Raw genomic sequence first — 25,539 nt, forward strand, 5'->3', positions numbered from 1 at the left:
CTTTTACTCTCTGGACTTGAATTACCCAACTCTGTCTGTCAAGTTATTTGTTACGGGGAAGAACTGGATTCTCAGATCAGACACCATGGAGACACTGGAGTTGTTCACACATGGGTGTAACGTGAGATTCGTGAGATGTGAGCGTGTGCCATATTAATAGGACAGTAACATGCATGAATGATGAATAAAAATTAAACCATGATGTAACACGTCGGACATCTTCCGTAAAAAACCTCATGACTGATGCACAGGCAGCCCAACCGCACGCTTTCACATGCAGGCATGCAGGCGTGAAATGGACGGAAGGGTGGTGGGGGGGGGTGCGGCAGGGCTTGAAGACAGATACACGCAAGCCTTCGAAGGACCCCAGCCTGCCAGGCTGTGTTTCCTCTTCGGCTGACGAGGAGCAGTGTGCAGAGATCTGGACCAGCCCCCCTAAAATCCACCGCCACCACAGGCTGAACCTCTTTGGAAAAGGCCTCATCCCAAATCCCTCACATCGATCTAAGCCTTTTTGGAAAAAAAAACCTATATTCGGTAGAGACTCTCTTATCTGTCTTCCCGTGAGTCACCGTCGCTGCTTAAGGATGCCCTTTCATTCAGCTCTTTCCCGACTGTTGCTGGTATGCTAATGCTAAGGGCAGTCTGGTCAGGCTCAGCCCGTTTCATTCTGCATGTCCTGATAAAGCCACAGGGGGCGACAGGGGGCTAGGTACGTTCACGCAGGCAGAATGGCAGCAGATGGAAGGGTCTGAAGTCTTGAATGGTGTGAGATCGATATCGGGAATTCATATCCTAAAGATTACCATTCTAAGACTACAACATGGCTCTGTGGGTTTAATATTAAGCATCGTCTACTTGCGATAATCTCCTGAATATGGTGCTAGATGCTCGATTATTTCCTAACACAGTTAAACACAACAATATAGTTAAATATAGCTGCCTATTCTTAGCTATTAGTGGGCTGTTCCCAAGCAGTCTAACACCAGTTTTCAGTTTGGCAGAGATGGGAAACAGCGCATGCTAGCTACTGCCGCAGTATGAATGTACATTTTATAATATTCAGAATAAACTGTACATTCCTGTCTGTTGCGATGCCTGCGTTTTTTGACACCACGACTCTGCACGGAAGGTAGGGGAAGAGTAGTGAAAGTCAACTGTCCTCCAGGGCTAAAGAAAATACTGCCTTAATCACAAAGGACTGTGTTCGCTCTGCTGTCTTGTGGACTGATCGATGTGCTCAGTAATTAAAGTGTCTTTAGTCCGGGTGACAGGTGAGGCCATGAGGCTTCCGACCGAGTCTGGAGACGTGACTCAGGGTTGCTTAATTGTGACAGTGGAAGCTGAGACACGTCACTAACGGCGGTAAACCCGGCGGAACCCCAGAAGCAGGTCATTTCCTAGCATCACAAGAGAATACTTAAGAATTGCAGTCGGTGTTTAAACCATCCAAGTCGGGTTGGAAACAAAGTACAATAAGGACCTTAAAATCCACCTAGAAAGGGGGTAAAAATAAGAGCACAGCAGCATCAAAACGGAGGCAGCTGGTTATGGTGACGGAACACAGAGCTGTGTACTTAAAGTGAGGCAGAAGAACACTTAAAAATAGCTTGTCGGAGGTGGTCTAAATCGGACCCCCTTTGCCCACCCCCCCGGCCCCCCCACGGCTCATCACACCCAAAGCAATGGCGAGAAGAGAACATGCTGCTAGCAGAACAGAAACACCAGAGAAGAGCGGCAAGATTCAAAAATAATTAGCAGGGGGGATTACCGTCCTTCACTGTCCTTGGCACTGCAAGGCTACAGGCGGAATTTTCCTTCTGGAGCAGACAGTCTCTCTCTCTCCCTCTCTGCCTCACTCTCTCTCACTCTCTCTCACTCTCTCTTCCTCTCGCTCCCAAAGAAAGAGAGAGGAGCTTCTCAAGATGGCTGAATATTGATCATGAGCGCGGGCGCAGTCCATCCTCGGATGCTGCCGCCCGATTCCGCGGCGATGGAAATGCAATGAAACCAAATGGCTCCATAACTGCTAATTATTTTTGTCGGAGCGGCTGGCGCTGAGCAAGGCGGGCTGGGCGGTGTGGGGAGGGGGGCCAAGGGAGGAGAGGGGGGGGGTGGGATGGGTTGGTGTTTCCGTGCCGTCTCTCTTCCCTCTGCGAACACAGATGCCGCACAATGGAGCCGGGGGATAAAAAAAAAAAACGATCGAGGGGACTTTCCGTTGGGGGTGGCCCGGGCATGCCAAGGGGATACCCCCGGCCCCCAACTCATGCACCAGATGGACACGCCGTGACGATGGCAGCATGGGCGGGATGGAAACATGGCTGGACTGATGGCAATGCAATTTGTTTGTTTTTACTTTTTTGTTTCTCTCGTTTTCTTTTTCACCCCACAGATAAAGGGTCCAAAGAAAACCGAAAGTCTAGGCTCACTGTTGACGTGATCTGCTTTTAATCCAGGGGGATTCTGTTAGGGATGGCTAACTTCCTGCCGATCATACAACATCTTTGCAACATTAAACTCTCGAACCCTGATAAGATCATTAATCTAGGGACCATAAGTGCTTGTCTGATTTACACTGCATTGTATCACTTGTTAAGAGGTTATTGGGAGTTACAGGGTTCTAGAAAACCAAACAAATGTCTTCTCTCACATTTATTTGACTCTATCAGGGTTTTGTTTTAATCTGAATATACATCAGCAATAAAAAAAAAAGGTTTTTTTTTTTTTTCTTTTTTTACTGTACCTGACTGATTTCGTACCTGATAAATCCTGTTATATGGAGCCTGCAAGGGAGAAACCAACGTATGAAATGACCAACGGAGACCACAGAGGTAGCGTGCTGACTTGAATGTGCTGCTTGCGCTCTGGTTGTATTACACTAGGGGGCACCTGCGAGCAGATCAATGGACATCATGGGTGGGATGTTGACGCGCTAGCTTTGGGGGTCCGCTCAATATTCAGCAGAGAGGAGGAGTGCCCTGTCCATTCTGGTGCCCCCCCCCCCCCCAACCCATTCTTCAGCATGTCACAGACCCCTGGCTCTCTGCCGCCGCACCCCCGCACCTGCTCTCCCTCGTTGAAGACGCGCCGGCCGAAGCTCCAGACGATGCTAGGAGTGGGGTCCCCCGAAGCCTCACAGGTCAGCGTGATCTGCTCCTCTAGCTCAGAAGCCGTCTGGTTCTTCAAGTACGTGATTTTGGGTTGCACTGCAAAAGGAGGCGGCACGGCGTTTGTACGCAACGCTAACCAGCGAGCCGCGGCGGCCGGCCGTTTCATCGGCACGCGGCCGACATGTAAATAAGACGACCGCTGCAGGGATGGTGGGGGCCACCGGAAACACACTCACGCACATAAATAGGCTCCATAGCGTGATATACAGTGAGTGGGGTATTTTTTGCACTATACCCAGCTGCCCTTACCAAACACATTCAGGCTGACTTCCTCAGTCTTCACGCCTGCCTTGTTCTTGGCGATGCATGCGTAATCCCCTTCATCCACCTTCCTCACGTGCTTTATTAGCAACTCGGAGCCATCGTCGTTGATGCTGTACTTATCGCCTGACTCGAGGACAATGTTGTTGCTGGGGGGGTGGGGGGGGGGTTACAGAAACAGACAAGGAGACGGGTTCAGGTGAGTAAGCTCCACTTTTATCTTCCGTAAAACAAACCCTTTGCTTTCTTTTACTCACGTTTTTGACCCTTTTCGATAAAAAACCGCAAAAATGGAAGGAAGGTCACTTTTTCACTTCCCACTGCTGAAGGACTGTTTGCAATACAACCTCCCCCCAGACGGGTGTATAAAGTCCAAAAGAATTACGTTAATCTACGGAGCGATTAGCCAAATTACATCTGTATGAAACTTGGGGACTCTTAAACTAATAAAAAAAAAGGACCACTGTGAATGTAATGTGAGACGAAGCGTCTTTTACGGTGATCTGTAAGGGAGGAATTGTGTGTCTCTCTCACAGACCCTGATTAGGATGCTAATCAACTTTTTGGGATCTTTGGACGAGGGCCCTGACCCCCATGGCAGCGGGAACAGAGACCACACAGCGGCTCCACCCCGCAGTTCCCCCCCCACCCGCTCCCCCCGCCCCCCCGCCGCGCTGCTAAATGGCAGCGCTGTCTACAGCCCCCCTAAAAACAAATGGCAAATTGTCGAGTGGCCGTTCCTTCAGTTTCCGCTCCCCCAGGCTGAGGAATCCTCTGATCTGTGTTTTCATTTTCACACACCACCCTCCCCCGTTCTCCGCTCCCTTTTTTCATCTGTTTCTTTTCACTCTCAGTCAAAATCTCCGGCCTGTCGAAATACCAACATCGATGCTGAACCAACAGTTTCAAAGACCGGCTTAAGGAACTCAGGGCTGGACTTGGACATTCTGGTCCATCGGCTGGGCAGAGCTAGTCTTTGCCTGCCTGTCCTTACCGGGCCCATGTCACCGTCGGTTCCGGGTAGCCATCCGCGTCACATGCCAGCATTATGGACTGCCCAACGTCCGCCGTGGCGTTGACCTCCGCCTGCCTGGTCCGGATCGTCGGGAGAACTGCAGAGATCGGGAACAGTGGCTTAGCAGGAACGCCAACGTTGTGGACAGCAGAGATGTGGAAAGCGGGATGGACACGTACACAGAAATCTGCGCACGTGACAGCAGTTTGGCTCAGCACTACAGCGGTTTAAAACTTCCTTGCTGTTTCGCCCCTAAAGACTCTAATTAAGTAGCTGTACTATAAACTAAATTCAATAAATGGGTGAAATCTTAAGCTCTGTGAAAAATTTGGTTAAAATACTATTGGGAATTGGAAAGAAATACAAGCATGATTTCGCTTATAACTGATGCTTTTAAATATCACATCAAATAAACTTGGCCTCAAATTAATAATAAAAAGCAAAGATGGCAGTGTTTCCTGGCAACAGGATTCCACTATTCAGTCGTCAGACAGTCTCCCGCAGATGGAAGGAGGCAGAGAGAAAGCTCACCGTTGACGACGACCTTGATGATCTTGAAGTCGATCTCCCCCCTGGCCATGATACGGCCCTCGCAGACGTAATCGTCCTCGTCTGTCTTCTTGATACCTCGAATCTGCAGGTGGTTGCCGTCCAGGACCTTGAACCGTACTGTGGGGGGGGGGGGGGGGGGGGAGAGAGAGAGACCTTCAGCTGTAGTTTGGAGACCCTGATTCCTTGTGAGCAATCCTTCTCATCACACTTGATGGGTTCTTGTCGGCTCAGATAATGAAAATGCATCAGGACTGCACTCGTATTGTGTATTTGGAACTTAGAACCAAAACCCAATCCTGAATAACCATGTGCTAGTTTAAAATAAACATACATAATATGTAAAATAAAAAAATCTTAGCTCATGACATACAAAATCTCCTATAAACTGCCGCTTACTGCTTAATTCATTGAGGAACCATTAAGAACATGTCTAATGCATTATTTATATAAAGACTGGCTTATGGTTGTGTTTCTTTTGCTTTTTCCAGAGCTTCTGAATGTTTATTTTTAAAAACTGTTCACCTGTTGAGTGCTATTGAGCAACTTGGAAGCAACTATCATTAAATAGCTAAAATTCAAGTGCTGTGCTAATAATCAGAGTGGTTATAAAATCTCAGGCCATGAAAATATTATATGCACACATAAAAGTCTACAGGAGGGCATGCATGCACATGCATGCACATATTTAATTGTACTTGTACTTGCACAAATGACAATATGGCTTTAGAATCCTTGAATCCATACCCACAATGGGAAGGTTACCAGTTTAAATTGCTGTGGTCGACAGCGATTTCACCATTGGGCCCTTAAGCGAGGCCCTTAACACCGATTGCTCCAGCAACCGACTGACCCTGCTTACTCAACTGTACGTCACTTAGTGTCTGCTAAATAGCTGAAATGTAATATATATCGGATTTCAATAGTAACATTCACTGGAACTGGAACACACTGCAGTAAACCGCAAGGCCAGGAAAACCTGGCAAAGCTCGCCATAAAATGCTGACCTCGGCAATAACAGTGCCAAATGCTACCCACGTGTGCTGCTGATCGACGTACACATGCGGGGCAAGGTGAGAGTGCAAGAGGTTAACTGGAGAAATGCTGAAAGTGCTGTTTACGTGGGCGCTTTGCAACGTGTCTGTAATTAGTGGCTTTGTGGCAGGGAAAAGAAAAAAAAAAGGCATAGACCCATGAACAAAGAGAACGGCCAAAACACCACACAGCTGCAGTCGCCTTGTGTCTTCCAGCAGTTCGGGAAGGAGGAATGCTTTAAGGTTAAAATAGTTTGTTCCAAATAAAATGCAAAACGGGGAAAATAGATCAGTTGCACTGCAAGTTTCTACTTTCTTACAAACCTTTTTCTACATTTAGAAATAGCCATGCATACAAAATAATCTCCTAATTTGATCGAAACACAAAGCAACTAAAATAAACAAACAAACAAACAAGCAGACGAAAATCCAGTTTTGGCTTCCTATTCACGCTCAGTCCTGTCTGTCAGAAAAATGTCAGTGATCAAGATGCATGGCTGTTTGCTGGCTCCTCGGGGACAAGCTGGAAAGCAGTTAGCGAGATGGAATACACAACTGATAGAGAAAGACGAAAACAAACAAAGAGACGAAAAGGCAAAGAGAAACAGGCCGGCGCCACGGCTCACCATCTTTGTCCATCTGAATTTTGCCACTTCCGCGTTTCCAGATGATCGTGGGGGGAGGCGAGCTGACTACATCGCAGACAATGTTGGCGGTTTCACCTTCATTGAACTCCTGAGGGGAGGGGGCACTCTCGAACGTGAGCTTTTCTGCAAGATAAAATGTGCCTGTGATTTTCTGTTCAGTATGGTGGTCTTGTTTTGTAGGAGAGCATGACCAAAAAAAAAAAAAACGTTCCCCTCCCATCACTGCCTACTGGCATTTGTGGGCCTGCAGATAAGTTTCTCTGCCTTTTAATACAGCAGACATAAATGTCAGGAGCTGATAAAATGTATAATATTTCAATTATGGCAAAAAATCTTTCTCGGCCTTTATTCGTAGGCCATAAAATTGCAGCTTCAAGCCAGACCTCCTTTGTCTAAGACCTCAAATGCTTTTTACCACGTTATCCAGCAGCCACTGATGAGAAGCGATGCAAAGAATCAGCAGAAGCATATAAAAACACGGGGACAGAAAGGCAGTGCTTACGATAGATCTTCACGGTCACCGTGGCCTGAGTTTCCATGTTGCCATCCTTGGCCACACATTTGTAAATGCCGGCATTGTCGATATTGGCCTTGTAGATGGTGAGCGTTGAGGAGTCATCATTTCGGGTGACACTGATGTCTTGTCTGTTCGGCAGGATCTTTTCGCCACTCGGGGAGAACCAGTCGATTTCCTTCACATCACCGATAGCTTGAAAGAGACCCCAAGCATTCAAGGACACGTAATGTAGCAACCGTGATGAGACATCCTACCACACTTCCCACAAGCTAGGTAAAGTAGACAGGCTAATCATGCTTTTCAAAACTTAACCAATGGGTGAGGAATATTCAGCATGACCAGGTCAACTGCCAATCATCTGCACTGATCCACCCTCACTACTCTCCCTCCAACCACCTGACCATGGTCAACTAATTACTGTCAGCTATGTCAAAGAAATCCCCTTCATATCCCTATAATGGAATTTGTATTTTATGTGTTTATAGACATTATATTCCAACTAACTGCCCTATTTCAAAGCGTCAATTTGTTGCATATCAGCAAATTATTTTCTTTCCTCATTTTTACTGACTGCCTGCAAACATTCTGTTGGTAAGTGCTTTGTGATAACTTGCTTGACAAAATACACAGCGTGTCCTCTAAGTGATGTGAGCACTAAGCTTGCTGGTACGTGCTCCAGGCCCTTTCACAGGCCGGGCGAAGATAAGCAGTTAAAAGACGTATGGATCAACAAAATTTGTTTTGACAAAATGACAAAAAGTCTACTATGGTTAACGATTTCTAATAACGACCCCAACCAAATCACATACACTTGTGTCTGGTGCTGGCCATCAGATCACTTAGGTATTATTCAGCTTGGGGAATTAGATGAGGGATTTAGAGGAGAATTCCCATCGGATGATGCCACTTGTAACCTCATATGTCTCAGCTCTTTGACTGATACTCAGAATACTTGATACTCTCATCACTGACAGTTGTCACGAGATCTTGCCTACCTTCACACAGAAAGAACTTGGACTCTCCCACGCTGATCTCGCCTTGGGCGGGTATGATGTTCACTTGCAGAGTGGCTGAAAGAGAGGAGAACATCACAAGGTGTCAGAGACCATCGTCACATAGACGTCGGGAAGGCGGACGGGGGCGGAAGCGGCAAAGCGAACGGGCAGACATCACACAAGCGTAAACAGGACGCCGCAAGCTGCCGCTTATGGCTTTAACAAACAAACTATTATGCCACCAAATAAATTGCGAACCGCTTGCCTTGAAAAGTTGCCTCTTCCCTCTGTTCATTTAATTTGTTTTGCTAAACCAGCACTACTTCATGTTCTTTGAAGACGTTTCGACACTCATTTGAGAAATACATCAACACACATATAATATGGTTTCTAAATAAACAGATAAATTAAGAAAAATGAGCTTCTGCTTAGCTATAATGTTTAATGGTGCATGGCAATTAGACTCAAAATGTAATTTCTTCATATAGAGAGGCCCGTTTAGAATATAAGCTCTGTGATATTAAAGGACAATTCGGGGTTTGTGAAACTGCTCCCCTTCTGGACAGGGTCTTCATCTCCAGCTTGCTGTACATAGTACACTGGTGACACTGCGCCTGCCTCCCTGAAGATAAGCCTCATCTGGATGCTGCGTGAGGGCCATCCGACCCGACGCATTCCTGGTCCGTACGCGGAGTGTCTGTGCTGGGACTATCAGCAACCACAAACTCTTAACAATCTCAAGGTTTCAAGCAAGACACCAGGAGATAAGGAAAGTATCCCTTTAATGCTGATGTCATAGTGGTTCTTGCAATAACATCATCTGCAGAGATTGTTACTGCGTAACTCCTGAGCGCCGACCTGTTGGTATCGAGCTGCTCAGAGGAATAACTTGATTAACATGATGCTCTTCTGGCTGGTTAGTGGGTGACACCTATCTTGGCTTCTGCGAGCAGGCATTACGTTTGCAGAAATCTCCCCCTCTAACTAAATGTTTTCCCCTCTTGTTGTTCCGAAGCCAAAGGACAAAGAAACCCCTTGCAGTTAGCAGAATTTTGTCTTGTTTACACCAGGGCAACACTGTCCCAAATAATCTGACTACTAAAGCAGCAGCATGTTATATCAGCAACAAGTTATCAATAATTTTATGGAACTAGGGCGTTTAAACACATATTTTTCAATAAGATGAGTTTTTTCCCCCTACATCCTTCATTTCCTAATGATTTTTGGGTCATGTAATGCATATTGAATAAGCAAACAAATCAAAAAATGGTAAATCTATAATGTGCTAAGTTGTGTTTGGAAGGTACATTCCATCCAATTGTTTCATTAATGAAAATAATAATATGGACGTACACATCTATTTTCATTACATACTTTATTGAAAAACAAGCCTTCTCGTCATTAAAAATAAGAATGTCGGAGGGTTGAGTCAGTGTAAGAATTGACTCTTCTGAGTCATAGCGTAAGTAACTTGAGTCCGGCAGCAGAGTTGTACCTCACCTGTAGTAAAAGGTGTGATTACTGTGGCGAGGCAAACCTACCACAGCTCTGTAATTGCCCGTACGAATCCCTTCCTCATGCTCCTCTGAGCTGATGTAGCAATTAGTACTCAGTGCTAGGCAACAGAGAATGGTAAGCCTCCCATAAACTTAATTTCCGCTCACAGTTGCCCCCGAGTTCTCGTGTCGGGTTGATATTGAATAACGGCACTTTATAAACGTTTTCAGCGTAGTTTAATGAAAGCGGCCTACATAGCTACGTTAGGGTACTTTTTACTTACTGTCAAGTGGGAGGTATTAAAGTCATTAATCAAATCACGGTAGCTTCTTGAGATCTATCTAATCCACTTCATGTTTTTAAATCATCTAAACCAGCCAGCAGAGAAAAATAAAACCTTAATGAAGCAGCTGCTGTGTTTTATTTTCATGAACCGCATGTAAACAATTAAGGTGGCCTGACTGTGATAATGATAATTAAAAAACCCTGGATGTGCTTTTTGTTTTCTTTTCAGAGTCTGAAAATATCACTGCTCTGGGGTGACATGGTGCATTTTCTGATCATACCGGCCTTCTGCAGCTTTTCAGACCAGGCCTCTGTCCTGTCAGGACACAGCTAAACCCAGATGACAGCAACCACAGATCTGCCATGATGGACATTATTCCCAAGGGGTCGTCCAATGCTTGAAAACCTGGCATTCAATGAATCGTTTGAGTCGGAACAAACTGTACTAGATTATATGGGGGGGGGGGGGGGGGGGGGGGGGGGGTGTTCTAACAACTAAGAAATGACAAAACCTAAGTCATGAAACCTTAACTGGCCTGGAAAATTCCCCCTTTATTGTTTTCAGTGTGAAATGCATGGGCCTGAATACTCCAGCTATACGACCACAACAATCTTTTTTCATCACAGAGCGTGAGATGTTTTTGTTGGTTGAGAGAGCGCCCAAAAATTGTTCATGTGGTAATTGTTGCATGCAGTTACAATATGACTAAAGGCTGCGCAGTAGCTAAAATAATGTATACTGCCACCCATCTGCTTGGAATTCATCGTTTGATGTTCGTTACTGCGACCCTCAGAAGAAGACCACAGACACAAATTGGTAGGGACTGCAAAGACAATAACAACGTTTGTGAAGATTCTGCCACGTGGTTTTTCAGAACGTCATCAGAATTAAAGAATGCTATTCACATAATTTGTACCCCATCATCCAAAATCCAAAATATAACCTTAACCAGCACTTTTAGCCTGTTCTTTCTTAGTGTCTGAGTTTATTGTCAGAGGGATTAGAAGAAAACAGTCTTTATATTATGTGTGAATACAATCAGTTCTTCATTTTCTAAGTTGCAGACTGTCAACAGAATGTTAAACTGCTTTTTGGTCCTTAAAAAAGCCAAAGTGAAACAAGCAAAACAAAAAATCAACGCAGTGAAGCAAATCGACATGCTAATTGAAAAACAGACAGTCTGGTCTTCACACAAGCACTTATTTCCTTCAGAAGCATTTTTGGCAAAGGAAACATATGAGATCCCTTTGTGTGCAAAGCAATTTCCAATTAAACATTTTCCATTTTAATGAAAGATAACAGCAATATTCATCTTGAATCTCCTATTTCTGACCAATTAACTATAAGTTTCAGAGAAGCATTGCAAAGGGACAATGAAGGTGGCCAATCATATTCTACTAGATATTGACAAAAGAAGCATCACTTATTTCTTCTCCTGACTTGAGGTTGTAACATTGCTTACATTCCAGAACAGTTGCATGCAATTTCCACCTGCTTTGTAGACAAATCAATGAAAGCTTAACATTGTTCCAACATCAGTTTCTGTCTGGTTGTGTCAAGGATTATCTCAAAAAATGCCCTTTGGCTTGGAAAAAGGTTCAGTCAAATTTAATTTAAATATCAGTCTTGACATTTAATTTTTCAGTTTTGCAAGGGGAAAGTATATTTTTAATTTTGTCTCTTTTAATGTCAAAATATAAACTGTGACCTTATACCCAACAGAAAAATCTATATATATTTTACATCATGACTGAACTTCTGATGAAAAGCTGTCTTAAACAAACCAGACGAAAAAATGTGGCAGATTAAATATGCTATACTGTAATCCAGAGTCAACAAAAACCTTCTCTGTGTTTTTATTTGGCCATGATTAAAGATCAAAGTATTCAATTTTTTCTGTTCTGTTTTAAGATGATGCTTGTTCGAAAGATACAATGGCGTGGACGCAAAAATTCACATAAAAATATACTTGGTTACACACTCGAATCTGCTGTTCAACCTAAAGATTTAACAGCACTGTGACATTAAATGGTTAATTCTGTTTTTCAGGAGACGGATTCCCTCGGTGTTAAAAACAATGAAAGTCAGATTAGACAGGTTTCAATGCTGGCGTCCCTAAGAAATTCAACACTCATAAAATCATAAACCATCAAACCGGGAAATAAGAAACACAATAAACAGTTATTGCGCAAGCAATACTCCGTGACATTCGCTACACTATACCCCTAATGTTTAAAAGCCATCTGTCAATAGCCTTCAGCCTATTACATAATCCTTCTAATTGTCATACAAATAGTGTAAATGTAATTGTCTCTGCCATATGCAACATATTTCCCACAAACTATCTGGCAGGTGCTTGCTAGTGGCGGTTTTCTGCGCGCAATATGAATTACATGATATGACGTTATGATGCAGAAGCTGAAATGCGGGACATCTCTAAATCACACGCGGGAATCTGGCGTCTGGATCGTCCTGTGTGGTTAGAGTGTCAAACGGCCCCATCTGAACGAGCACATCAATTTCCAGAAGCAAATGAGAACAGGCTGTAACCTGGCAGACTCACTAAAGCTACAGCACATCAACCCATATATCATGTCTTTGGCCTATTTTCCTACGGCAACTGCGGCTAAGGACTCAAAATAGCTTCCTTCCGCCATATCGCGACATTCAGTTGTCCATATAAGGTTTTGCGTCGGTAATAAGTCTTGGCCAATCCCATCTGTCCATTAAAGCAACATTTATTATAGTGCAAATTTTAAAAACAATGCATATTTAATTTCCAGACCAGTGTAAAATTAGCATTTTCTTTTGCATTTCGCTATATCTATATTGAAGGCTTAATTGCATTTTGTAAGATACGATGAGCACCTGTGTTAGTGGCATGTGCAAGCAAAGAGTGGAGGAGGAGCACGCTTTGGGTATTCTACTCCTTACGGTAACTGCTCTGCTAGGCAAGTTGTGTTCATTTGATGGCTGTGTTTTACCTGCTCACAAAGACATTAAATCATTAAAACATGCTCTCTTCGCTAAAACTTTCTCGTGGCTCTTAATTTTTTATTGTTTTAAGATTTTCCTGTAGTGAAAAAGAGCTTTAAAATCCCACACGTTGCGATGTGCTGCTGATCAAAGGCAGAGCGAGTGTTCAGTCTAGGTCACTGTGCATTTGGATAGTCCGAGGTGTCCCATTGTAAAATATTTCGAACCTAATGACGCACAAACCGTACATTTTGCAAAGTCCCCGCAGCACTCAGAGCTAAATGGACCAGTGCAGCATGTATCTGAATTTGTAATCTCCATTAATTATGAGTAAACACTGCTTCCTCATTAGCTTCCAGGAACGTAAGTGCGCTGCCAACAGCGCCGCTGAACCTGCAGAACCGTCGGCAGGATAGAAGCACGCGTGTGCGCCCTTGAACAAAGACGTTTCCAGAACACTACCGTATGCTCTGCCCTGGTGTATGTATCGGGGAGGGCGATGCATCATTTTTTTATTACCTGATAATGAATACCAAGCATGTACCAAGAGTGCTGTAACTGTTGTGCTGCAAATTGGCCCACGTCATTGGCTAGCTCTGAAGCTGAAGGCTAATGATACGCTCCTGGGGCTCCTGTCAACTGGTCTCTACAGGAGATTCTCTAATGAACATCCAAATATTTGTGTCCGAGCTTAAGCAGCTTTTGAACGAGTTTATGCCTTTTCGCAAAACAAGAGAAAAAAAAAAATCATAATCACTCCAAGGGAAACATGCAATTATGGAAAAAAGTATGTTTCATTGGATGAAAGCGATAATAATATGCTGAATAGGATACATAGTATCTGGCCAATAATCTTTACTGATTATGCACTGTGAAGTGACACAGCATATAATTGAGCAAAGAATGAAACAAGTTGCAAAATACTGGGGCAGAGGCTTGAATAATCAAGAAATATGGAGATAAGAAAACAGCGTCAGTATGACACGTGAAATGATGGGCGTGGGAAATGCTATGTAACAAATCTTCCTTCTTTGATATACATTGTCATTGGTTGCAGCTTCGGGTACGTATCGCGCCTAGTGACAGTTAGCGAAGCCATGGGAACAGGGCAGACAGACTGGTTCCATTACCCACTATGTTAAGATAAGCGCCGATTTTAATGTACGGCAACAATGGAGCATTAAATTAAACATCAAATATTCATTCCCGTTTATATTAATGCTGCTCTTGAAATGAACCATTTTATGCCATTAACAATGTTATCATTCTTCTTTAGCGTGCCTTATGTAAAAACAGAACCATATTTTGATTACTTTTTCTTACACATAAACATGACAGTTCATGATAGAACTCAGGTGCAACGACTCAAAACAGGAATGGCAGGTGAATTTTCACAAATAAACAGAATGATCCCCTAACCCGCTTTCTGTCTTGATTTATGCGAGGTGCAAAATGTCAACAAAGTGCCTAGATATGTGTGGCCACTCTTGATTAAAACCAGGATTTATATTCCATTATTTTGTGTGCTGTCAAAATGAGCCAATCTAACGAATGCTTTTGCAGCCCTTTTCTCTAAATTATGCATATGTAATTTGAGTTTGGCAGTGAAACATGTCAGGAATGTGAAACATAAATATATAAATAAAAGAAAACAAAACAATGTGCCGGAAGGTGATCTGCATGCAGTTTTAGCCGCAGGTGTAGTGGCCTGTACATTGATAGTAGGACCGGCCAGGAGCCAAGCGACACAAATGGCTTTCTTCACCGACAGTGCTGAATGGCGTCCCCTACAGGTCACGTAAGGTACTAAACAAAAAAGGAGATTACCTTGGCAATGGGCACCTAAGGTGAGCAGTGTGTATGTGGAGAGTGGGGGGGGCTGTCAATCTCTCTAGCCAGGCACACCTTACATCAGATGCCAGAGGAATCGCTAGAAATTTATGAAAAGGGGGGCTAAGCCTTTACTGGGGGGGGGGGGGGGGAAATCTGATTTTAATGAACATGAATGAGACCACAGTATTTAAACTAATTAGTGTACATTTATTTAGGGGGGGATAAAGAGCAAAATAGCCATGGTGCCCTTGCTCAACCCATTAAACGTGCAGCAAAAATGTCGCTATGCTTAGTAAGAAAACAGGCCGTTATGCGTTCTGTAATTCCACCCGTCCAACCCAATTAGACACTGCGGTAAACATGGGTAAAACGTTTTTCCCTGAGTCATGCCTGCAGTAATTAAAATTACCAGTGGAAGCCATAAAGAAAAACAGCGAAATTACATTATATAATTTCCTTACATAACCGATTCTTTAAACCAAAAGAGCTTACATAGCTTACAGTATTAGACTGGGGATGCTGTACTGAAATAAAAAAAAATGCCCCTCTGAGACTTCAAACTGCACCGTTTTGATCCGAAGACCCATTTCTACTCTATTATGTGCCACTAACTTATCTCAGATGAGCAGGCTGATCATCAGAAATAGTCTTAGCTAATCCCAATGCAATAAAACCTTGCAAGTAAAAATGTTTTCATAAAGTTAGTTGTCGCTTTTCTGAAAGTGCTGGGGAGTAGCACTCAGCTACTTGTGTCATTCCATTCTAACGTGTTACAAAGACGTTAAATTCTAACCATCAAAACCCATGTGAAATTTTCCAGCCGACAGACCCATATCGATTATAGATATCTGCTATACTATACATTAATAATAGGCCTCAGTTCTTTCTTTATATTCGCTTTTTCCATTAAAATGAGAAGAAACCATCATAGAGGGAGGCTATCAAGCTTTTATCAGAAGAATAACGATGGTGGCTGTAAATTTGCATGCAATTCGGGCAACTTGAAAATCCTTTCATCCCTGGCTAATTGCCTCAAAGGGAAGGACTAGCTAGCAAACGACGGTGGCTCCCCCTCGTCGGATGGCGATGCCCCCCCCCAATTAAACCCTGAGAATCGACAGAAGGATCAATGCACCAAGCGAAGACGTGGCCGTTAAGCATTATCACACTTTTAAAGAAAATGCCGATATCTGGATGAGAAGATAAAGCGTCTAAACTGGATTCTTGCTGTGAATGTCTTGTTTTTTTCCATGTATTTCTATTTAGGCTTGAGGGTAATTCTGAATATCCAATCCAAGGAGCTATGAAGGACAAAATGAGTTCACTAAAATACCAAAAAGAAGGTACAAATAATGATAAACACACAGAGACAAATTTGATACAAATATAATAGCTATAAAATGCAATCTCACTTATCACCAGAAACACGCTGTAGCAGAAATGACCACGTCCAAGCAATTCCTGTTTCAGAGTGAGATATGTGAGTTGTTTACACAGATAAGACCATCTGGCGAGTTAATAAACTCTAATAATTTCTTATCATTGGAGGACAACCATTACCCCCCTCCCCCCCCACCCCCTCCCTCTGCATGCTCCCACCAAGATCAACCAGTAATCTGCCATTTGTTCACCAGAAGAGAAGCACATCTGAGAAGAATCTGAACAAGGAATACGTCAGGCATTGTCTTGCGTCATTGTATAATAATTGAAGGTAGTCTCTGGGGGTGGGGGGGGCGAGGTGCTGAGCTGGGACCTCTGGGTAGCCTTCAGATAAAGCTGCTCTCTGTGGTCCCTCATCACCCCAATCCTACCCCTCCCTCAAACTTTGCTGGATTGAGACTTTCCGCCACATTAGAGCTTCATGGAGATGAAGCATCCAGAGGCCTGGTATTTAAAAGCATGCTGGTAGTTAAACATGGTTACAGGCTGAGAGTCGAGGGGATGTGGGGCCCACAGGGGGCAGACTGTGAGGCTGGAGTAAAGGTTCCCCGCAATCGTAAGCTAATTTTGCCTGCTTACGGGCGCACCGATCTTTCCCGGCATGCTGATGGTCCTTGTCTGGGGAGAGCAGTTGTCTGATTGCTTCATCAATTTCAAAAACGACGCAGCATTATTAGTTGTCTCCTACTCCAAATTTATAATCGTGCAGTGGCGATGCTCTTCTAAAGCAGTGCCGGCTGTCATCTGTGGCACAATCCCTCTAATGGATCCAGAAAAGAATAGAGAAAAGTGTTCGTAGTCAAAGTTCACCCGACTCCCTTTTTCCTGCGGTCAACAGCCTGTCTCATTAACACAGCTAAGAGTCACCAGTCCAGATTTTCAAAGTGGCAATTACTAAAGGCAATTGTTCATGTACACTCTCTACCGTTAGACAATAACACTGCACAGGTCTACCACTTTTCCAATGGGACATTTCTGATTCAATCATCAAGAAATTATTGGGAAATAAAGAGAGATGTTCTCTTCAAATCGGAGGGCATAACTATCCACTGTCTGAAATATCGTTGCTCTAAATATTGCTATATTTCTCATCTGAAACTGTGCCAGTGGCCCAAACACCCCCTTTCCCCACTATGTTCCACAAAAGATGGCTGCAGGACTGGCTAAGTCTGGTTGACATGTTATTTTAAGACGAGTTGTTCTAGGTTTTGCGGCTCACTATAACGGGAAACCCTGTGAATTCCCGCTGTGATGTCTGCCATGAAGGGGCGGGGCAGGGAGTGTGTGTGTGTGTGTGTGTGTGGGGGGGGGGGTTTCTATGGGAGATGCGTGAAACGAACTAGCTGGAGTTAATCACTCAGGAAGGTGAGTTAGAAGAGACGCAGATTAGTTCTGAGGACCCAGCATGTGGGTGACAAGGGCACACATAACTTCCCAGGATGGGTATGCAACAGACCCTTAATTAGGGTTAATTGAATTGCCACAGTATGTCTCCAAGGCGGCTGGGTAAGCTGCAGAGTCAGCAGAATATGCCAGAAAACTTTAAACCAACCTAGTCCTCCCTGAGGAGGCTTGAAATAATGTGTCCCCCACCCCCAGCAATCTGAAAGCTTTGGTGCTTGGCATTCTACATTAGGAGTGTTTTGCCGCCTAATCTAAAATTTAATTTGAGCAGCTCCGATGCACAGATCAGGGATGAGAGGAACGTTCCCGGTGGAGACACTGCCTTTGATCTCCATGTGACACCACTGGGCTGCACTGCCGTTCGTGGCAAATTACTGCCACGGCTACGTGTGTGCACTGCACGCTTCAGTCCCCACTGCGCGCGGACGGGACGTCAACTCTGTGACTCTCGGCGAAACGGCCGAAAAGGATGTTCTGTGAACTGTCAATGGCAGAATGATGCTTTATAGTCATGCAATCAAAGGAGAAAATTTAAAAATAAATAACGCCATTTTCAGTTCATAAAAGAATGAACAGAAAAGTACTCTAAGTACAGTCTAAGCAGCATGACATAAATCAGCAATGGCATAAATCAGCAATGCCACACAGCTGTATTAAGCCCCTGATACATAAAATATATAAACAAAAATAAAGACAAAATCCTCCCTCCCCCGTCAAGTTAGCCTAATATCTGGAGCTGGTGGCGATACACCAGCCCCAGCATCTGTGGTGGCCCCCCCATGACAAGTAGGTGGTGGAAACATCCCACTTTGCCCAAGAGATTAATTGTACAAGGAGTAAATCCACACAAAGCCGCATACAGGACGAGCCGCGGACGCCAGTGTTACAGCAGGCTTTTGTCCAGCGTGTTACCATTAGGATGATATTTCCTGGAAAGCAGTCAGGGATGACACAGGTGAGCGGAGCGTGACCCCACTATCCGGGAAAATGGCTGCTCTGTGTAAGGGGGCTGAATACACTGCTGTGATATTTGCTGGTGCATTTACAATTTTCAAGTTATATTGGAGAGAAGAGACCGATTGTTAATAATTCTTTGTCTTAACTATACAGTCGCAAACTTATTTTGGCCTTTTCAGAAAGTGATGCAAACAAATTAACATTTTGCACAACCCCCATCCCAATTCCTAAAAAAGATGAGCACCAAGGGGCACTGCGAGTTTGTTTGAAGACCTTAGAGGACTAGCTGTACCTCAGTACGCTGACCCTCTTGAAGAGGCCGCTGTGCTGGGATACTGGGGCGGTCGTTTTACCCAGGATGCTCGGACAGATGACGAACAGCACTGGCTAAGGCTTCCTTGTGCCGTGTTTGGAAAAATCCGGATGCTACACAGCCTGCCAAAGAAGCCGGCCTGGGGGGAGGAGGGGGTTAGGGGTGGGGGGTTGGAGAAAATGGCAGGCCTTGTTTGATGACTTTGAATCAGCTTGCATGGGTAGTGGTAGAGTAATCGCCCAGGAACCTTCCGGATGTGTCTGTATATGGTGTTTCCATCTGACTACCCATGTAGGGCAAACAGAACCTGCTCAGTATTTTTTTTTCCAGCACAAAGACAAAAGTGAACCCCTATGAAATGGTCCAATTATTTAAAAAGTTTATCATAATGTTGCTATTATGACTGTGACAAGCTCCTTTATCTTTTCAAATAGTTAAAACTAGAAAAAAAGAACAAAAAGAGAATTTTATGTGTTTCAGTTATGAAACAATAATAGACATCCAATTAATAAAAAAACAAATCTGGTTATTAGTATTATTAATTTTTTACCACTGAAAACTTGTTTATCCTCCCAGAATACTCAAAAAGACAATTTTACCCCAGACTGGGTGCCTGTCAATAAACAAAATGTTGTCGATAAATAGTATAATTTTGTTCTCCCTGTACGCCTTCATGTCTTACAAATCAAAGGCCCATTGAGTCGTAAATATATAATGTTCCAAAACAGTTTAATAATGCCTTTCTTTTCCAAGGACTTCTGGGTTTTCAATTATAAGTCTGAAATTTTGAAAAAGCACTGCACAAACTGAATTTTTGTTTTATTTAAATGCCTTTAAAAGGCACGAGTGTTGTTTAGTTAAGAAACAATTTTTGCAGTTGCTGTTGCCTTATTGTGCATTAATAATGAAGTGGCCTTTCGTAAAAGAATCATTAGAGACAGGAACGGGTGATGACAGGAAGGACAAACGCCAGGGCTTGAGACTACTTGGGTCAGGCTGTCATACTGTAATTGACACAGAAGGCTTTCCATGTATAGAGAGGCGGTGTCTGCGAGTGGATAAGGCTGATTGCGTTCCGCACAATTCCGCCTCTAGGCTGGCATGCAAAAACATACACAAAAGATGACGCAGCGCATCCGCGTCTGTGTTCACCGGCAGGCCTGCTTAATTCTGAACACCGTGAGGCAGAACACTTGGCCGTTGTTAGTCTTAATCTCATTACTTTGCCGAGGATGTATAAAGGGGCGACCTCACCATTACTGGGACGGATATTCCAGGGAAACTGAAATGCATGGATATTCTGTGTAGATTTCACAATGGTTCAGTTTATCGAGAAAGGTACCCAGACAGCGAACAGTTAAAATCTCAATGATGTCATGGGGCATTATACATATAATATATAATTTCACACAAAGTACTTAACATCCCATAATTAAAGGGCCTGGAGTCTGCAGCAGACAAGTGGCTCATTTCAGAGTTTGTCACTCAAAGTGACACGATCTTGAACCCAGAACTGTAAATGAACGTGCCTGACATCACTGCTGATAAGCAGTCAGACAGTCATTACCAGCAGAAGCAATAAGAAACTGCCAGAAAAAAAAACCTGAGGCTCTGAAATTCCACAGGTTATAACCCCTTGTTAAAGATATACGTAACATCGTGTTTTAAATGTTATCGGTACTTGTAAACCCAGAACAAATTTTCAGAGCAACTTAATGGAAAATTCTCACAAAGGCAAAGATGGCAGCTTCATACGCCTGGAAGTGCTTGCTGTGCGCTAGTGTAAGTTAGACGGACAGACTGGTAAACAAGCACCTTCTTGCTCACTGCAAAGAAAGAAAAAAAAAACACATTTCCTTCTCTTGCAGGAGCCCCTGCCGGCCAACTCAAAGATCCCTGTGAGATTAAGTCCTTCATTATTCCCTGCTATATTTTTCTGAGTCCACCAGCCTCATTACTTTCTGTTAAGTTTAACGGGATCAGCTCCATGCCTGACTGAAAACCCTTTGTTCTCAGAGCTGGGTTCTGCACGCTGTTGACGGCCCACATCTCCTGCCAGCACCAGGGGACCCAGTTTTTCGCCGGGCTGCCCCCCCACTGGAGCCCACACCAAACTTCTGCACGGCCACGCTGGGTGAAGACCTCCACTGTACGTAAAAATACCAAACAAGGGGACATGAAGAAAGTCGTCTCAAACTCGCCTCATCAAGTTTGGCGGTCTTTCAGGCGGGTCCGGCAGTGATACCTATCATGCCGATTTGTCGTAGCGCTGCAGCATAACCGTTCAGCTCGGAAATTAACCTCTGTTTGTACACCAACAGTGTTTACATTTACCTGTAATAGCTGCCTAAATTGGACGTGCCATGGAAAACACAGCTGCAAAAACACTCTTTTAATAATTTCTGATTACAACATTACAATGATAAATATGCAATCAAATAGCTATGAAACATGCTCTCCACCCAATAAGTCGTAGAAACCATTTACGCTAACTACTAGTTTTGACAAACTCCCCATGGCCGACTGTAATCTGCTGCCCATCTCTCCATCAGTCAAAAAAACAGGGTTCAAGGATGTGGAGGCCGAAGGGTTAAGTAATCAGTGGGACCGGGAGCTTATTTTCCTTGAGTCCCTCGCAGCCGTCCTGTAGGTTGCAGGAGACGGACCGAATGCTCATTCGCTAATGAAACAGATGAAAGGGGCCTTCCAGTGAGCTGACCATGGGTACAGCACCGTTCGGACGAAATAGCAGAATGTAGAAGCAGAACAACAAAGACAACAAAAACAGCAATAAGGGTGAGTGCCCCCTTAAAAGCAGCGGGGGCCGTCCAACTCCGTCCACGTCTGCTCGTCTCTCGTCATACCTTAATGCCTAAAAGGATTTTCTATTTCACTAAATCTTCCTGGATGTGCTGCCCCCCGGACGTACAACAGTCGTACATACAAATAAACGACATCATCCAGTTTTAACAGAACGAGATTAAAATAGCCTAGAGTGCCGTTCAATGTTTGAATGTATAGTGAGTTCACTTCCAACTAATGGCAATTAGCAGCATTTCTCTAATTCGACTATTAATTAAGCTCATTAAGATATCTGAATCCCTTTGCCAGGTCACTGGCAAAACTTTTCTTTTGTGATTATCATTGGTCTTCTGTATCTCCGAAACCTGCGCATCGCTCTCTGCGTACCGTTTCCCTTGGACTTGGAACTCTAATGCAAACAATATTTACGATATCTTTGTATTGTGGTTCCAGAAAATTAGTCATTTCTATTGCGTTCTTTATTTTCACGTACAGTGTTCAAATGTACTGTTGTTTGGCACCAAACCACAAACCAATTCCGGTATGTCTGTAAATACCGGCAATGTGTTCTGAGTTCTGATTTCATAATAAAAATTGTAATATTAGAAAAGGAAAAAAAAACAATGAAGAACTAGAATTTTCAACTCCAACTCGTGGTGCATCTTCATGACAGCGTACAAGCGTTTCTCAGGGTTGCCACCCCTCTGTAGATGTCAGGCTATTTAGAGCACAGTGGTGGACGACCAAACTCCACATTCAAGCTCCCTAAATTCAAGCTGCCCTGTTATGTGAGGCATCCATGGCTCCAAAATGAAAGAGCAAAACATGCAACATCAGTTTACATTTCACTACTGTTTGGCACATTATAGAAAAAAACTGAGCCTGGGACTCTAGTGGCCAACTAAAATATACCGATACTGACCACAGCGGAACTTCCTTGGAAACAGAGGGACATGTATACGACCCCGATGTACCATAAGAACATGGTCCGGAGATCAGACAAGACTTACATTTGGAAAAATATCAGAATTTGTCCCTTTAATAATTATGACTGCCATTCTTTTGTGGGTGACACATAATCACCTGAGACTAAATACAGCTTTGCTTTAAATGATGTCTACTCTTCATTAGCAAGTTCGACTGCTCGACGCTCACCACTGCTCATGGGAACCACCAGGGGGAGTCCAATTCTTTTATCAAAGTTACAAATAGATTTCTGTTAGCTTAAAAAAATAAAGAACTGGAATAACAAACATTGCTATCGTATTGTGAAAATATATTAGTTTCCTTGGATGAACAAGACACTAGACTCTGAACCTGTAATTTTTTTGTCACCGGTGAGATAAATATCCACATGAGAACTGAGTGCTGCCTACACGTAGGCCGGAGCTGGAGCAGAGATGACACGCACACGCACACACACACGCACACGCACATGCCGCATGCACCTGCCTACACGCCTTCCTAGAAAAATCCATTTTGAAAGAGGTCTCCAGACAAGCACCAACATACAGTTCTGCTGACTTCGCAGGATTGCGATACCATGGTATTTACGCAGCCTTGGATGAGTGCCGTTTTAAATGCCAACACCATAAAAAACAAAAAATAATACACACACACACACACACACACACACACACACACAGGATTGGACTCTCCATTCATGAGGAAAACTCTAATCCCAACATAACCTTAACCATAAGTAATCAAACAAAAATATGAGATTTTTGGCATTTTTACTTTTTTGACTGCATTCACAGATCTTTGTGGGGACCTGAAAAATGGTCCCCACAACGTCAAAATAACAGGCTTTTATCACACTGTGGGGGACATCTGGTCCCCACAATGTAATATAACCTAATCCATACACACACACCAACAGGCCCACGTTCAAAATATACAACCCATTTTGCTTTGCTGTGGATGCAAATGGACTTTCTAAAGGAAAAGTGGTGGCAAGGGTTCAGTATAGGACAACTTCTATTGTTTCCTCTCAGACTGTGGTTGAGCCTCTAGTTAGAGAACGATGTCTCCAACAACTTACACACCCATTGTGGATCCCTTAAAAGCAGACCTTTCTACTCCAGAAGCATCTCCTCATTCTATGTTGCCTAGCAACGGGAAACTGAGAATGGAGGGGTAGATCATATTGACGGTGGCATCTCTCTCCATCTTCTCTTGAGAATAGGGTACAGGGGTTTTCGAATGGTATGTAGCATCTTCTCTAAATGCTTTTTATTCTCATAAATATTTGATGTTCTTGAAGCATGGTAAAAGCTGCTACTATGCTGTTTTCAATCAGAGTTTAATCAAGTTCCCTTTCATACATAACTCATATTTCAAGTGGAAAGATCTTATAGACTAAACAAGCATGAGTAGGTGATGAATGTGAGGATGCTTGATATAAACAATGATACAGTATCTCTTCTTTTCCTGAGTCTCTAAAGGGGTTGTACTATGGCTGGAATTTGCTGATGCCCCATTAGAGCAGTGTGAACAAACCAAAGGAAAAATTAGTTGGGGGTGATTGGCAGTGAGCAGCTGACTTGACTGCAAAAGACTGCGGTATTACTCAGAATAGACTGGTTTTGTCAGATCATCTACGAATCTCTTGAAACAGTCACATATTCTATGTTCTTCATTTTTTTATTTGACATCAAGATTCCATTCGAAGGGCTGCATAATCCTTAATCTCTTAAGAGAAAATATGCCGAAACTCAAAGTGTAGGCTTCTTTCTTCACGAATCGCAACCTGTTTGTAAAGTTTTCCTATGAAAAAGGGGAACAGCCTTTGGCCAGTGTTTGAGCAAACTCAAACAAACAAACATTCTCTGCCGAGAAACAACCAGCTGATGAATACGCAACTACACCCAAACACTGTCTTGGCACGCAGATGTCAGCTCAGACACAAGGCAGCCGTGTACGGCTGCGGACACTGACAAGAAGAACAACAGATGTGATTCTGGCAAGACAAATGGCACAATGATCACCCTCAGCTTGTGTTTATCCAAGCCACATGCTAGTGTCGGGGATGAGATCAAACCTGATCAAAAGTGGGCCATTGAAACAGCCATGTCCTAGACCCAGTCAGTTTGTGAACAGTGACAAAGGGCAATTCGTCAATGGACTCCTTTGACAGCGGATAGCCACGTCTTAAAACAGGTTCTTCATATGTTGCATGTTCAATTACTATTGCATATCTGTGCTGTGTCAGAAGAGAGTGACGGTTACCCAAGTTAATAGAATAAAATCCTAAATGAACACAGACCCCCTACAGCCCAAAGAACGTGAGATCAGGCCTCCATGTTTAAACCTAGACAGAGTTCTCACATATCCCAGGAGAACAAATACAAATTTGCTAAAGCTTATTGTTCCCTTTCTCTTATGCCTTATGACAAATTTGGACAGAAGGGTCCGAAAAAATAAAAAAAGATCTAATTAATCTTGACTCTGTTGAGGTAGGATATTTAGTGGAACTTACAAGGCTGAGACAGTGTCAAGATGTCAAAAGGACAAGATACGCAATTGGTATCAAACAGTCACAGCATCATGCTGAATATTCCTCAGCTGTCAAATACGCTCTTAATCGCTCTCCTCTTACTGAAAATGTGTCAACGACTCAACAGCATTTTCAGACAACCCTCATGGACGGCTGGAATGCTGTTAAAACAAAAAGTTCAATAAGAGAGAAAACGGAAGAATAATTAAAGCTAAGAAGTCTCTTGGTTTGGAGACTCACTCACTCAACAATAACCCTTGTACCTAAATTTTACTTTTATTGTTTATTCACGACAAATTCAAAAGAGTTTTGTACTAAGAACTTTTATCGATGGTCAATTA

The 25,539-nt window shown here is 43.5% G+C and overlaps 1 protein-coding gene across 14 annotated transcripts in view; it reads right to left on the bottom strand.

Moving 5' to 3' along the window:
- The window catches only part of ncam1a (neural cell adhesion molecule 1a), a 164,534-nt gene that overhangs the window by 43,442 nt on the left and 95,553 nt on the right, over positions 1–25,539 (bottom strand). For 8 of the 14 annotated variants that reach the window (XM_072701883.1, XM_072701884.1, XM_023813598.2 and 5 more), the window contains exons 2-8: positions 8,192–8,266; positions 7,182–7,388; positions 6,659–6,802; positions 4,981–5,118; positions 4,429–4,546; positions 3,423–3,583; positions 3,067–3,209 (exon numbers count right to left, since the gene is read on the bottom strand). In XM_072701883.1, the coding sequence (XP_072557984.1) occupies positions 3,067–3,209; positions 3,423–3,583; positions 4,429–4,546; positions 4,981–5,118; positions 6,659–6,802; positions 7,182–7,388; positions 8,192–8,266 (986 nt within the window). Of the gene's footprint in view, positions 1–2,762; positions 2,787–3,066; positions 3,210–3,422; positions 3,584–4,428; positions 4,547–4,980; positions 5,119–6,658; positions 6,803–7,181; positions 7,389–8,191; positions 8,267–25,539 lie in introns of all 14 variants that reach the window. The other 6 variants (XM_072701882.1, XM_072701879.1, XM_072701878.1 and 3 more) reach the window with 1 other exon arrangement.

This window comes from Paramormyrops kingsleyae, chromosome 18 (genome assembly GCF_048594095.1).
Source record: "Paramormyrops kingsleyae isolate MSU_618 chromosome 18, PKINGS_0.4, whole genome shotgun sequence".
In the NCBI taxonomy this organism is placed as follows: domain Eukaryota; kingdom Metazoa; phylum Chordata; class Actinopteri; order Osteoglossiformes; family Mormyridae; genus Paramormyrops; species Paramormyrops kingsleyae.